Source organism: Cupressus sempervirens, chromosome 10 (assembly GCF_028749045.1).
Source record: "Cupressus sempervirens isolate cs-2001-9-10 chromosome 10, ASM2874904v1, whole genome shotgun sequence".
NCBI lineage: Eukaryota > Viridiplantae > Streptophyta > Pinopsida > Cupressales > Cupressaceae > Cupressus > Cupressus sempervirens.
Window position 1 is genome coordinate 557,788,600 of NC_143127.1, and position 15,959 is coordinate 557,804,558.

A 15,959-nucleotide genomic window follows, 5' to 3' on the forward strand; every position below is an offset into this window, starting at 1 on the left:
TCACCATTTTTTAATATTATCATTAGGTTTACTCCAAACCCTAATCTTTACGTTGTTTCATAAATTAATGTAAATTATTATTCTCAAAATTGATTTAATTTGATTAAAAAAATCAAATATGCCTAATCCCAAGTTGCATATTTGATTAGTTAGCCTGCAAGAAATAATACATACACTAGCATGGACTATATTTTACTTAGATAGAAATAATAATAATAATAAAATTAGTACACACAAGAAAGTAAAAATAAATTCATCCAAGTCTTTTTTATCATAGTAACAAGAGATTTTAACCAAGTTTGTACAACACAACCATAGAATCCTAGGATGCACACAACTTATAAAATTATACTGTATATCATCTTCAAACTAAAGTCTTGATTTGTAAAAAATATCTACTTCAAATTTAAAAAAAAAAGATTATTTTTTTTAATATTATTTAAAAATAATAATTTAAAACTAGTAAAACTTTTTAAAGTCTAAGACTTTAAATTTTCTTAATACAATTTTTAAAAATTCATGTAACTAAATTTTTTTTATGCCTCTATCCATCACAATTTAAATTTCGTTATTTAATTTGAATAAAAGAATGATGATTTGACTTTTACACTTCATGAATACCAAGTGAACATGTTCTTTGACAATTCAATTACTAAATATAATTATTCATGTGGGCAATTCTTTGTCACTTCCAATACCAAATATGACTATTCATGATTAATAAAACATATTCTTTGCCAATTTCAATACTAAATATACCCATTTTATATCATCTCTCATGTAAAAGGAAATTGAATTGAAATAATTATCTAATTAGAAGAAGATTCAATTGGAAGAATTACCTACTTTTGTAGAAGAACAAATAAACACATTAAACCAAAGAACCAATTATTTGTGACTGACCAATTAAACTCTAGAATCTAACTAACTACTAAATTACTAGTATTTCTAAAATTTCACTTTATATTCCCTCAAATTTAGGTAATATTCTAAGTCATATAGCCAACGTCATCTAGTTGAAGCGAAGTTATATATGCCTCGTTCTATTCGCGTCCACGTCAAACCAAACAAACAAATAACGAGGTGGAACTACAATGAATGAGAAATCGCTATCATTCCACTGTCCACACAACGGAAGTAACTACTAATTAACTAACTCTTTTAACCTTTGACTTCAGTTTCGATAAACACATCTCTTTCGCCCCAAGTTTCCTAGTCACAGATTTGATTAGATTTGAGCCTAAAACGCAGCGGAGTAAAAACAGGAGTTTTGTACCAAAAAAAAAAAAAAATTTCATAGAAATTTAAAAATTCACAAAATCCGCATGTATACGGAAGGGCAGAGGGGAGGAGGAGGAAGGATGAGCGATGGGAAACGAAAGAATGGAGGAAAAGAGAGGTGCTCGGTGACTCTACAGGGGTCGAGGCCATCCAATTCCAATTCCATTTTCTACAAATTTCTGCTTACGAGGGCGTCAAGAAGGACCAGAAAGGACTGAGGGCGTAACAATCAACATCATTCAAAACTTGGAGCGCCATGCGGAGACAGAGAGGACGGAAGCGGCTGTCACCAGCTCTGACGCAGAAGAGGGAGCAGCAGCAGTACAAGCTATGTGGGTTCCTCCATGCTACTCTTGCCGTCAACGAGACATGTCCCGATTTGACGGGCTCTGAATGCTTTTTCGACGGGGAGGGTGCTGATCTTTGCCTTCGCACAGAGGCCGGGGTGAAGCTTCTTCTCAATGCATCTTCGGATGACGGGATCCGTCACGAGGGCGAAAGCCCTAATCTTGGGTCCGCCGCGGAGACTGTGGCGTGTGGGGAGAGTACTGGTAGGAAGAGTAAATGCTCAGGGACGAAGAGGAGGAGATTGGGGTCGGTGAAGGGGGACAGGAGTATAGTGTATGAGCTGCAGGCGCTGGTGAGCAGGAGGCTCGTACAGGTGAAGGGTTTGGTGGTCGGGATTTCGAAGCCCAGGGATGGAGAATTCAGGGCAGTTGTGCTTTTCGATGTTTATCTGCCGCTCGCATTGTGGGCGGATCCTCAGTTCTGGAAACCCGGTTACACGCCTGCCGCCGTGCTCAGCCATTTGAGGTAGCCTTCTTCAGTTGTGCTGCATGTTTGCGGAATGCCCCAACTCTTTTCCTCTTTTTTTAAGGTTCTATTATGGACTTGGTCATTCAAACAGAGAACAAGCTTTGTTTCTCTCGTCTGCTTTAGTTTATTATGATTTGATAAACTTGACATTGCTTTTGAAGTAGCAGTCACCTTGTTTCCCCCAATTTTTATTTGCCAAAAATATGAATTGCTCGCATGTTTGTCATTTCATTGCCGCTTGCGATGGCAACCGTATTAGCCAAGGATTGCTTGCAAAACTGAGAACACGGAGGGTGAATACAATAAAAAAAAATCGAAGTATGTAGATAGAAACAAGTTTCCATAGTTTTAATGGAAAAAACATGAAAGGAGCTTTTATTGTCTACTATATTGCTATCTATTATAGTCTACTATATCGGTATCTATTTTTGCATCTACATATGGTGACAGCAATATGAGACTACCCTGCATCCTAACATACATACCTTACTCCCAATGAGATTTGAACCCACTTTTTGAAAGGTACAAATTATGTCTCACTAAGGCCAACTTAGGTTGTATTTCAATGTTTTTATTCTATAGATAACTTATCTCTTCATCTTTTTAGTTCTCTAGTAATCTTGCATTTGACCATTATATAAAAACCATATTTAAAAATGCTCCATCTAGGTAGGATGGTCAAAATTTGTAATTTCCTCATCTTGAAATTAAAATAAGATTAACACCAAGAAATGTTACACATAAAGACATATGAGGAAGATATAAAGTAAATTAATAAAAATAAAATTAAAAAATAGAAAAAATTAATCATTGAAGTACTTTGAGAAAGAATTAAGTAAAATAACAATGAGAAATTATAGCTCGTGAATGGGGGAGGGTGGGTAAATCTAGGTTCCTCAGGTGCAGGAGTAATAATCAAAGACTGGAATGGTAATGTGATTGCATGTGGGTGGAAGAGGTTGGTTAAAGGGAGCAACAATGTTGTAGAAGTTGAAGCAACATTGTTAGCAGTTAGAGTAGCAAAGGAGCTTGGTATTAAAAAACTTCATGTTAAAGGTAATTCACAAACTATTGTGAATACAATTTCAAGAGGCAGTATGTAAGCATGACATAATTACATAGACATAATTGTTGGAGACCTTCTTTCACTTGAAGATTTTAAGGTTACACATATTAGATGACAGTGTAACAAGGAGGCTGACATTCTATCAAATTGGGTGATCAAACTTGAAGAAGATAAAGTGGCAATTAAAGATTTTAGATACTTAAATGATGCATTTAATAAAATTAGATGCACTAATGTTTTTGAAATAAGGTGTCAAGGTGGTTGATAGGTTGACAGACTAGAATGTACATGGGCATTTAATGAGGTTCTCTAATCGAAGAGCCAACAAATGGGATGGAATAATAAGAATTTGTGTGGGATTTATCTCCAAAATCACACAACATTCCAACATTTTCCTTTCTATGATCACAATGTTTGGTGTTGGGAACGTGGGTGAGCGATGATAATGGAGACTTCAATCACCTTGCGACAAAGGAAACAACAAAACCCATTCCATGCTTGTATAGTGGAAATGATTGCACTTGTTCCAATATTTTTCTTAGGGTTTCAGAACCCTTGCTTACAAGGGCACGACCAGGGGTTGAAATGCGTTTTTTGGATGACCTAGTCCACATAAAAATGATTACAAAGTACACACTCTTTGTCTGGTGATTGAGTAATGGAAACAACATAGCAGATTCAAGGAGGCAAGAAAGGGTTGGGTAGGGATTTTCTATATTTTGGCCATTAAAGAATTGGATGAAGAAATTGAATGTTTAAAGCAAATTGAAATTCTAAACATTGCAAAAGTTTTTAGGAGACAAAGGGCACCAAAAAGGAAACCAATGGGCGTTGGGTTGGAGACATGGATTGTGTAGATTGCCAAGCTAGTCGAGAAGGTGTTCTGGAGGGTGTAGTGGTAGCGGATGATGAGATGTCAATAAAGGTGGAAGGTGATACTGATGAAAATGATAGGCGAGTAAGCTCGTGAATGACAACCAACACAGCGAGAGTGCCTTTGTTCTAGTTTTTAGCAATGTTTGGTTTGCATTGCTTTGTGTGGAAACTTTGTCAACTATAATTAGTGCGTAGTAATGTTTGCAAAAGTATAATGAACCAATAATGGTAGCTAATTGATGTAAGTATTGGGGTGCGGTTAGGGTTTTTAGTAGGGGTTTATAGGGGAACAAACTTGAATTATTTGATGGTGTTGGTTTGATGAGTGGGAGGGCTTTTTTTGGTGTGAATGTAGAAACTCTTTTGAAGTTTTAATTTTTCAGTAATCTAATAAAACTTATTATTACTGAGAAAATAATAATAATCAGAAATTATAATTAATAAGAGACATGTAAATAGTTGGGACTCTAGAGGGAAAAAGGCATTTTAAGAAGACCAAGCAAAGTATAATGATATCATTGTTTTAATATGTTTTGTATTTAATAATCACTCCTTGTGAATTATGAATCAATATTCATAGCCTAACGATGAAACCCCTCTTGGACTGAATTTAGAGGATGGGAATCCTTAATTTCTCTTGTCAAGCTAGTGGACAAAAACCCTTAACATGGGTAGAAATTCAAAACATTTCAAAGGCCCTAAGCAAAGGGAGACAATTGCAAGTTTGAAAGAAGAATTACACCAAAGTCTAATAAGTTATCTGCTTTTGGACCTTCGTTATAATTTTTAAATCCAAATTATATATTCTAAGTTATAATTTTAACATACATTGTAACTTTGATTGTATATAATAGAAATTTGAGCATAGTAACTTGGTTGTCTACACACTAGTTCTTGCTCTCTCGTTCATATAATTCAACTCTCCCTTTCTCTTACAATATCCCACAAAATATTTAGGTAATCGATGCAACTTCTCAAATTTCCTCGACAATAATCATCATGTCAAGAGAGAACGCTTTTAGGATGTATACCATGCCCCATTTTTTCACACTAATTTTTGTAACTCAAACTTCCTTTACACCAAAAGTTGGCACAATTGTATTTGCATGATCCTTAGGTAAGTTGTATTTGACTGTCACATAACTTCAATGCACCAAATGCACTTCAATAGTTTTTTCTAAGGTGTCAGTTCACATTAAGGGACAAGTGCAAGTACAAGAAGACGATATATGGGTTCGTGAATTTTTTTCCTTTTTCTTTTGGGTGGGGGGGGGGGGGGGGGGGGGGGTGGGGGGGGTGCATATGGTTACATGTGCATATATGTAACATATACAAAAAAAGAAATATATGTAATTGTAAATCTAAATCATGTCATAATATTATACTTGATCATTGATAAATGGCAAATGCCAAAGATAAATATTAAATGCCAATTGATAGTTGAGAAATATTCAAATAAGCCATATAAGTGATATCATATATGTCCGTGTTCACGATTCTAATGAAATTCATTCATTGAATTACTAAATTACAAAATGTAAATGTAGTGCATAAAACACGATTCAATGTTTATTGTTCATCAATAATCATGTATGTGATTTTCAGCGATTGCAATTTGAAGATGATCATCATCATTAGAAGATGAAGTGGTTCCACTCGCACTAGATGCACCATGTGGTATGTCATCATCATCATCCACATCAACCTTAGTGGCTTTAGCAAGATCTTGAGTGGTTGCATCCAAGTTAGCAGTCTCGTGCGTGGCATCCCAAAGCTTCAATCCCCTCTCCTTCTATTCGGGATTCTTACGTGACAAAAGGTGCAAAATGGTATGAATATAAACCAAGTCTCTTGCGTTTTTTGCAACCAACCAGTTATGCTTCATTGAGTGGATAAAGGAGTATGCACTCGCATTCCCTTCAACAACAGAAGAGCTTAGAACTTGGAGAGAAAATAAGCAAAGTAAAACATTAAAGATGCAAGATAAATTTAAGAATGATAAGTGTTAAATTCTACAATACAAGTGGCAAAAAGAAAAGAAGAAAATTGTGAGAGGATGTTGATGGCAAGAGGTTGCAGGTACATATGAACTTGATCATGGAGGAACACCAATGTAATAACATCCATTTTGCATTGTTCTTTGACAACACAAGAGGTAAGTATTTTTCCCGAGTCCAATAATCCAAAATTTTTCTAACAATTGAATCCACCTCTAGGATTGTGAAGAGTCTACTAAATGTTCTCTTGTACTCATTAGTAGCTTCAAAATCTCTAATTGGTGGCATTTTACTTGGGATACGTACTTGTGAGCTATAGTACTTGGGAGATAGGGCATGAACAAGGAGGTGCATAGGGCATGTACAAGAAGGTGCAATGGTGTGGTCATCTTGTTCCAATGATGTATAACAATGGCTTCCACCCTCTTGTAAAAGTTAAGGATCATTCTCTCTCCTTTGTATATACCACTTTTATTTTCTCCAACGTCATGTTCATGCTATTATAGATATCCCCCAAGCATGGTTCAGTAGTATTAATATACAGAGCATAAACAGGATAGGTTCAGTGAGTTCTAATACATATTCCCCATGAACTCACCAATCATCATCTTGTTGAGGATTGTAGCTGCGATAGAGATCTTTATCTCTAATTTTCCTATTGAGAAAATACCTCTATATTGTGGAGGAGATATTCATTATAATATTCGAGATAATGTCATATGAAAAAGACATGTTATGCGAAGAGTCATGCATTTAGAAACATGAAGAGTCTTGTTTTTGGATATTGAAGAGACCTTTGGGTGTAATACAGAGAGTCTCTCATTTCAATTTATATATGTGGTTGATTAGGTAATATGATGAGGTATCAAGTGAAAACATTGCACTTGAACTTGATCATTTATTTTTAATAAAAGAGATATTTTTCTGGTTTGGTTGGGTTTTTCCCTTCAAGTTGAATGGTTTCCCAGGGTAAATGTCTTGTGTCTTTTTCTTATTTTTTTTCTTTTATTTATTGTTGTTTATCATTATTCTAGGCAAAACATTAACATGGTATTAGAGCCAGGTTAGATGACAACAATAAAGGAGACTCTCTTGTTCTTTAATTCGTGTTATCTTGTAGGCAATTTGTAAATATTGAAAATCAAGTGTAACTGTGTGATAAATCTTATCGTTTTGATGATCATTCCTGCAATTTTTGTTCCCATCTCATATTGAGTTCTCTCGTCTTTGCCATTCGACAACTTTGTTTAGTTGCTCTTGTTGTGCTTCTTCAGTATTTGTTGTAGTCTTTTTTTCTCTGATATTATAAAGTATCTTGGTCTTCTATTTGTATGTTCCTCCTCTATTTTTGTCACTTTTGTTATTATGCCTGCTAATTTCATATTTGAGTTCCATGTTTTCTATTCGTGTTCTCCATTGTGTTGTTCTTTAAGTATTGACAATGTGGCATCTTATTCTTTGAGCCTTCGTGGATTGTGTGCTTCGTACTTATGAGGTGTGCTTTTTCTTATACTCTTAATATATTATTTTTATGAGTTGTCAACTTCCTTGGTTGATTTGTATGGCGGTGGTCTTTCATCTTTTTTGTATCAGTGTGTTTTGTAATGATCAGAGGTTTATGAATGGGCGCTTTAGGTGATTGGTAATAAATGGATCAGATTGAAAGGATGTTCAATGAGTCCAATGCATTCTTCATCTCATGGGCAACTACGGTCTCACCTTTGCTGCCATTAGAGGGATCTTCGTCTTCTCCGACCACATCACCAATGCCTTCGGGTCAAGCAAGATTTTTGGATGTTCTTGGAAAATAATTGTTCTTGGCATCAAATCGCCATTGAATCTGAACTTCACCAAACGTGAAGATACATTTTTAGATTGATGATTCCAATGTCATTGCATTGGGGCTCGTTACGGGAAGCATGCAAATATTGCGAGGGATGGTTGCTATGGGAAGAAAAACAAGGCCAGTTCAGTTATGTTTTTTTGGAGAAACTTGTGGTGACTGAATTTTTTCATAATTTGGGATCAATAAGGCAATCCCTCTCATTTGTCTTTTGGAAGAGTCCTTAGTAATAATAGTGTGGGTAGTGAGCGTGTGAATCTTTAAGGAACTCTTTTGAAATGCACATGCTTATGCTAGTCTTTGTCATAGTTTATCTTTTGTTTTGATTTTGTTGAATGTGAATCGAGATAGTCAGAGACAAGCATGTGAAAAAGAAAAGTCCTTTGGGATAGATGAGAATGATCAGAACGTTGGCTGTGAAATACCTGACTCATCACAAAAGTAATTGAGTTTTGGATTGGATGTGAGGTTTGAAGGTGAGTTAAGACGTTCTTGATCTATAATATCCAATAGAAAGACAAAGGATGAGGCCTAGAAATCAGGAAATGAGTTAAAAAGCATTACAATGGCTCCTGTTCGGGGAGGAGTTGCAAGTAACATTAAAAAAAGATTTTGAGAGAAACTTTCCTTCTCTTGTAGTTGAAGAGAGGCAAGCTATTCAATCATCTTACTCAAGTTCAATTTGGCAAGGACAATGAGCAGTTGGAAGGTCAGACCAAGGAAGAACTTCTTCACTTGGTCTAAATATTTTTGTTGGTTCAGGTCTAGGTACAACACTAAGTGCGGGTGTTTGCTATTGGAGTAGTTGGATGGAAATCTGCTCTAGTAGATGTTCCAATTCCAAATAGAGCTACAAAATAGTTGTGCTAGTGTTTTTGATCAACAAGTACCTATGAACTCTATTGTATCCAAATGTCATGCTCTTTGTGTCAGCTAGTGGGCTTAACATGGCTGAGGCATTAGTACTGAATCTTGCAAGGCTACGCACTCCTCAATTATATATTGAGGTCCAAAGATTGGAGGAATTAGCTTTCAAGCAGTCTCAACAGCTAATACATGTTGCTCCTTCAATGCCCAAAACAATGGTTATCCTAGATGGCTTCATGACTATGCCAAAGATAGAACTTGGAGATTTGGTTGATATTGCCACATTCTTTTTAGCAAGTTCTATGATATGTGCGTGTGTTGAGATTAGAGATAAGTATTCTATGATTATATCTTTGAATATTGATCTTGAATTTCTATATCACTGGGAATAGTGTATGTTTGTAGCATTGATATATATATATATATATATATATATATATATATATATATATGTATGTATATATATATATATATATGTATGTATATATATATATATATATGTATGTATATATATATATATATATGTATATATATATATATATGTATATATATATATATATATATATGTATATATATATATATATATATCTTAATGATAGATTGGTTTTATTAATTATTATTAATCTCTCTTCATTGAAGGATGCATCAATGCAATGACGAGAGCTTCATGAACATGAGGATGTTGCATGTATTCATGGGACTGAGTTATATATATCTTAATGATAGATTGGTTTTATTAATTATTATTAATCTCTCTTCATTGAAGGATGCATCAATGCAATGACAAGAGCTTCATGAACATGAGGATGTTGCATGTAGTCATTGGACTGAGTTGATACAAAAAATTCATAGGAAGTAGATTCAGCTTTAGAGGGAGGATACGTGACAAAGGGAGATGTCTGACCCTTTGTAAGCTTATGTGACAATAAAGCAAGTGGAATCAACTATCTAATTTTTGTGATCAAAGTTGTCCCTATTGAGAGTTAGTCTCCATTGAGAGACAATCTCAGCCATTCTTGCATATGCAGTTAATGAGTTCTTCTCCGTGAGAGAAGTTTGAGGTAAATCCCTTGTTCCATCCTCTACGAGTAGGCATGGTGGAAATGCATTCTTCTTTGGGAGAAGTCTGAAGTGAAAGCTCTTGTTCCACCCTTTGCGATTAGGCATGATGGAAATGCATTTTTCTTTGGGAGAAGTCTGAGGTGGAAGCCTTGTTTTACCCTCCGCAAGTAGGTATGCTGGACCACCCTCTGCAAGTAGGCATGATTAAAGTCATGTATGTGACTCCATGACTTTAATTTTTTGTGCTTATATGGTGTATCATGTTATGTTGAGATAACATGTTTTAATGAGAATCCATGTGCTGAGAATTTATCTTACACTTGTTTGGTTGCAGCTATGTGTGCCTGCCATATTAAAGATCTCTCTTGTGCTAAGAGGGAGTGTTGAAGATTGTAGCTGCGATAGAAATCTTTATCTCTGATTTTGCTATTGAGAAAATACCTCTATATTGTGGAGAAGATATTTGTGATAATAATTGAGATAATGTCATTTGAAAAAGACGTGTCATGTGAAGAGTCATGCGTTTGAAAACATGAAGAGTCTTGTTTTTGGAAATTGAAGAGATCTTTAGGTGTAATATGAAGAGTCTCTCATTTCAATATATTTAAATTGTTGATTAGTGTAATGTGATGAGGTATCAAGGGTTTTCCTAGGATAAATGTTGTGTCTTTTTTCTTATTTTGTTCTTTTAGTTCTTGCTATTTATCATTATTATTGACAAAATATTAACTCATCCAAGAATCAAGAACAATGCCTTGACCTTTTGGGCCCTCTTTGAATTTGATTGCTTTCGGATACCCCATTGGTTGCTAATAACCATCTGGTCTAATGCCTCTTTCATCTTCAACATGTTGTCTTAGAACAATTGTGTGAGATGCAAACTGAGTCCGAACAACCTAGGAACATGTTAATAGTAAATTATAACACATTTAAAATATGAAAACAATGCAAATTTTTAAATTTAATTATGTAAAACATGACATAAATGAAACTAAATAAATTAAATTTTAAAATTGTGCTTGAATAATTTCAATATTGAAAAAATTCTAGAAACTACTTATGACATGTCATAAACATTTGGATCTCCTTAGCCTACTGGTATATTTCATCCACCCACTCTATTTGGGTGTCACATCACCAAATTGAGCGAGTATACAAGGCACAATGTTCAATAGATGTGCTCATACCAAAGCACCTGCAGCCTTGCAAACCTTTGCATTATCAATAATTACTTGGTCAACATTTTCATTACCCACCATATCTATAGAGTCAATTGCCCTCAAAAACATTGCGTCCTTGAGGGACACCACATAATGCTGATCAATGGATGGTGTTTGCCATCTCTCCCTCTGTGCATCAAAAACATTAGAACACATGTTTGAATTCAAGATTCTCTAATTGGTTTTAGTTGCGCCTCTAAAGATTTCCCCTCTTTTTGCAATAAGGTGGTTGATACCTTTTTATATCCAATACTTGTGAAACTTAGAGGTGCCTTATCTATTGTTAAGACCATGTTCCTCCAACATGGTGATCTCACCAAGTTGAATGGAATACCATTGGCACAGAGGTAAAATGCAATTTTTCATCAACAACATCCCTTGCCTCTATTTTGAAATCCCTCTCCAATGGACCTCTCTTGCGGGTGGGGACTTGTGGTTCTTCATCGCTATCCTCCATAGAAGGTATAGGAAAGAAGGGATGTTTGGAGACAGTAACTGATTGAGAGGTCATTTTGAGCTATTGTAGCTCTATTTGTCATCGTCTGTGGTTTGCGAAAGGTTGGAACACAAAGATTGATGAATGCTAGCCACCGACTGCAAAGTTTTATAGCATCACCTTCATTGTACATTTTTGCAAGGGCTTTAAAGAAGCCATCCTTCATGTAAGTTGAATACAAAAAATATCTTAAATAATGAAAAGACAATCATAACAGATCTACTTTTCTATTTAAAATTTAGATTGAAAGCTTGAGATTTGAGAATCACCTCTTTATCACTAAATGGAGCCACTCCCCAGGTTTCGATGCACATCATTTGGGATTAAGAGCATAGACTGCTATATGAAGCAAGGTGTTTATAAGTTCCGCCATCATGTCACATTCGATCTAAGATGTTTCTCATAAAATCCCAAAATAAGGTCTCTGCTATGAATAACTTGCTTGATTTGCCCAAGCATGCTATCAAAGGACGACTAAGACTCTCCAAAGATAGGGGAGTTGGTATCAATATATCCAATGACCCACACAATAGACCCAATGAAGGAGCAAATGTAGCTACAAGTTCAACCAAGTTAGAAACATCTTAAACTTTAAAAATTCTTAATTCTTAAATAATACCAAAAAAAATGCCAAAATTAGATTTTTTTTAATAATATCAGCAATACCAGTTTTCTTACCTCGCTGTGGACCACTAGTTATCATAAAAAAATCTTTGCTTTACACTTCTTCCCTCTGATTTGTTTGACTCATGCCATCTACCCCAATCAACATTGACCACCATGGATTATAGACCCTTTTGGACCTCAAGCATCCTTTCTCACAAAATGAAGTAGCTAGCATATCTAATCTCCATGGGCTTGAAGAATTCCTTTGTAGAAAACATCCTAAACAAAAAAAGGAAAGTATGATGATTGTAAGTAAACATTTGCACATCTCTAGTCTCTATCACCATTTTCTTTATCCAATTCTTCCAATGTCTTTCAAGGTATTGTTCAATGCACACATCATGGGGTCCAAGAATCGAGCTTATAGGCACCCTCCACCATTAATCCAACTAATTTTAGACACCCAGTCTGAATTAGTGACTACTTACACAACATTAGCGGGTCTGATCTCCTCTATAGCATCTCTCAAAATCTGAAATCAGACGGTTGAATCTTTCCTTTTCCTTGAACAATTAGAGGTCTAAGAAAACGAGGGCTCGCTGTGCTAGTAACAGTAAGATTGATGAATGGTCGATGTTTGATATTGGTCCACCAATCCATGATGGTGGAGCTATTACACAGGTAATTGGTAAAATTTTGGATAAATTAATACATGAACAAACCATTGATTTATAGTTTATAAAGATGACGTTTCCATAATGAAACAATTGTAAGGATTAGAAATATTCTTATCTGTACCAGATTTACAATATTGAACCTTCTACAAAAATAGAAAGATATGTACAGAGATATTATTCTAATACCCTCCCTTAATGGTCAATCTGTCCCCTACACCAAGGAACCCCCTAGACTTACAAACTTATCTGTAAGTGGGGACTTGGTGAGAATATGTGCGATCTGGTCCGCTGAAGGAACATGCTACAAATTGATGGATCTGTCTTCTAGAGCTGTTGGGGGATAAAGTGACAAAGAAGATCAATATGCTTGGTTTTCTTATGGAAGTTGGATTTTTGTTGAGTTCAAGAGCTCCGTTCGAAGCCAAACTGGTTCACAAGTTGCTTTGACTCTTCTTTGATATTCAAACTTTGTTGAGGAAAGCGATACAACTAGTAGCTTCTTACTGGACCAAGTGATAGCACCTATGCCCAAACTGGAGACATACTCAGAAGTGTACTTGTTGGTCATCAATAGAGCCTCCCCAATTCAAATTTGTGTAACCAATGAGACTAGGATCTTTGGCTTGTTGATACAGGATACCAAATTCTAAAGTGCCCTTGGTATAGCACAAGATATACTTTGTTGCAGCCCGATGATTAGAAGTAAAAGCTATCATGAAGTGGGAAATGTAACTCACTCTATAGCTGAGAGATTTCTAGTGGCAGTGAGATTAAACAACCCACTTATTGCTTGAGTACAAATTCATTCTCAACTGGAGAACCAAATTTGGCTGATAACTTCAGGCCTTTCTCCATCAGTGTAGATGCAGGTCTGCAGTCCAGCATTCAAAATCTATCAAGCAAAGAGGTGACATATTTGGACTGAGAGATAAAGATGCCGTGAAAGTGCTGCCAAACCTCAACACGCAGGCAGTAGTGCCGAAGCCCAAGGTTTAGCCATGTCAAAAGTAGCCATGTCAAAAGACTGGCGTAAATTCTGTTTGATTCACCAAATTAAAGATGCTGAATTGCCAATGGTTATCAGATCATCAACATGTATAACCAAAAGAATGATTTCACCACTAATAATCTTGACATACAAATTTGAGTCAGAAGGACTCCTTTGGAAACCCTGATCTGTGAGTTACTTATCACTTTCATGTATCATGCACAAGGAGCCTGTTTTACACCAAAAAGTGCTTTCATCAGTCTGAGTTCTTTGTGTTCTTCACTGACAACCTTGAGTCGAGGAGGTTTTGGGAAGACGCTGTTGACGTCCAAATGATGGACCTTTCAACCACATTAAGTTGTCATGGCTAGAACTATTTTGATGGTTCTCATCTTTGCTGTTAGAGCATAGGTCTCTTTATAATCATTCCCTTCCCTCCGAGAGAAAACCCTTGGCAACAAGACAAGCCTTGTACTTTCCAAATAGCTATCAACCTTGTATTTGACCTTAAAGATCCATTTGCATCCAATGAGTTCCTTTCTAGGAGGAAGATCTGATTGAACCCAAAAGCTATTTTTCAGTAAATTGTGGTGCTTAGTTTCCATATCTTTTCCCGCTTAGGTTTCCCTTTTGCTTCTGTATATGTTTTAGTTTCATATATACTTTGAATGTTGGCCATGAGAGCAAAATTTAAAGAATCAAAAAGTTATCTCTTCTTCCAAATAGTTGTACCCCTAAGAGCAGAAGTGCCAACCTTAGATGCATGAGGTGCTACAGGATCAGGTTCATCAAATAGAAGATTAGATGAATCTTGAGGAAAATTAGGTGGTTGAGCTGCATGCCTAGGTGATCTTGTAGGAGAAGGAACCAGAGAAGGACTAGAACAATTGGTGCCCTCCCATCAAGTGGACCTAATGGAAAAAAAACACCCAAGTTTTGAGCCTTGAGAGGCTGATCCGTTTAATCCATAACTAGAGGAGAGAGCTGGAATGACCTCGTTACTTGTCAAAATTGACATCTCGATGGCAGTATGTGTCTCAATGTCAACAAGACGACAGGCCTTATAATTATCATTGTAGTCGTTTAGCAGACACTTTTGGCTCTTGGCATCCAACTCGGAGTGCTTAGCATCACGGATCCAAACAAAAGTAGTAGAGCCAAAAACTTTGAGATGACTAATTCTAGGCTTACTTCTTGACCAAACCTATTCTAGAGTCTTCTCCTTGACAAATGTGTAGGAGAGAGGTTGAGAAGATGGACGCTAGTATTGACTGCTTCAGCCAAAAATTTCTATGGAACAACACTTATGTGTTCAAGAATAGACCTGGCCATTTATGTTATTGTGCAGGTTTTCTACTCAATGGCAGCATTTCACTGAGGGTTATAGGGTGTTGTTAATTGGCACTTTATGCCATGTACAGAGAAATGGGAGATGGTGGAAAAACAAAATTACCCCCATTGCTAGTTGTAAGAGTAGCAATATGTTCATCAGACTCATTTTCCACCGACGCTTTGAACTTTTGAAAGAAAACAAACACCTTCAATTTTTGATGAAGGAAACACACCCACATTTAACCATTGAAACCATTAACACAAAGTAAGAAATACTTAGATCCAATAACAAAAGGAGCAACCATGGGTCCTCAATGATTAACATGGATTGGTTGTAGTACCATAGAAGTTCTTCAGGAGTCACTATTTGAAAAGAAAGTCTGATGTTTCTTCGTAGTCTGACATGCTCTGTAAACTTTGAGGTTCTGGGCCTGAATCTCTGGCAGTTCAATGCCAAAATCTTCCTGAATAAGTTGAGTAAGATAATGCACATTCAAGTGCCCATACTGCTGATGCCAGAGTGTACTTACAAAGGAGCACTTGGTTGCCATGGCAAGCTCCTGCGAATCACCAAAGTCGACAATTTTGAATAGATCATCATCCTCAAGACTCAAAACAATAGTAGATGGAGTCTCTCAATCAATGATACTACACTGATGTGAACTAAGGGTCATGTGTAATCGAGGATAACATCTTAGAATTTGATCGACTGAGAGAAGGCCGAGTTCCATTTCTAGAACATAATACATGTTGAGGAAAATCAATTTCCTCCCACTAGATTGAATTTCTATATTGTCTTTTCTGACAATGGTGTACTTTGCCCTGCCTCCAA

General features: G+C 36.1%; 1 protein-coding gene across 1 annotated transcript in view; it reads left to right on the forward strand.

Annotated features, from left to right (window-relative positions):
* Nucleotides 1-1,214: 1,214 nt before the first annotated feature.
* LOC149535108 (SNF2 domain-containing protein / helicase domain-containing protein / F-box family protein) overlaps nt 1,215-15,959 on the forward strand; it is a 74,818-nt gene continuing 60,073 nt past the window's right edge. Inside the window, exon 1 of the mRNA XM_089807634.1 lies at nt 1,215-2,094. Coding sequence (XP_089663760.1) covers nt 1,538-2,094 — 557 coding nt within the window. The 5' untranslated portion in view covers nt 1,215-1,537. The remainder of the gene's footprint in view (nt 2,095-15,959) is intronic.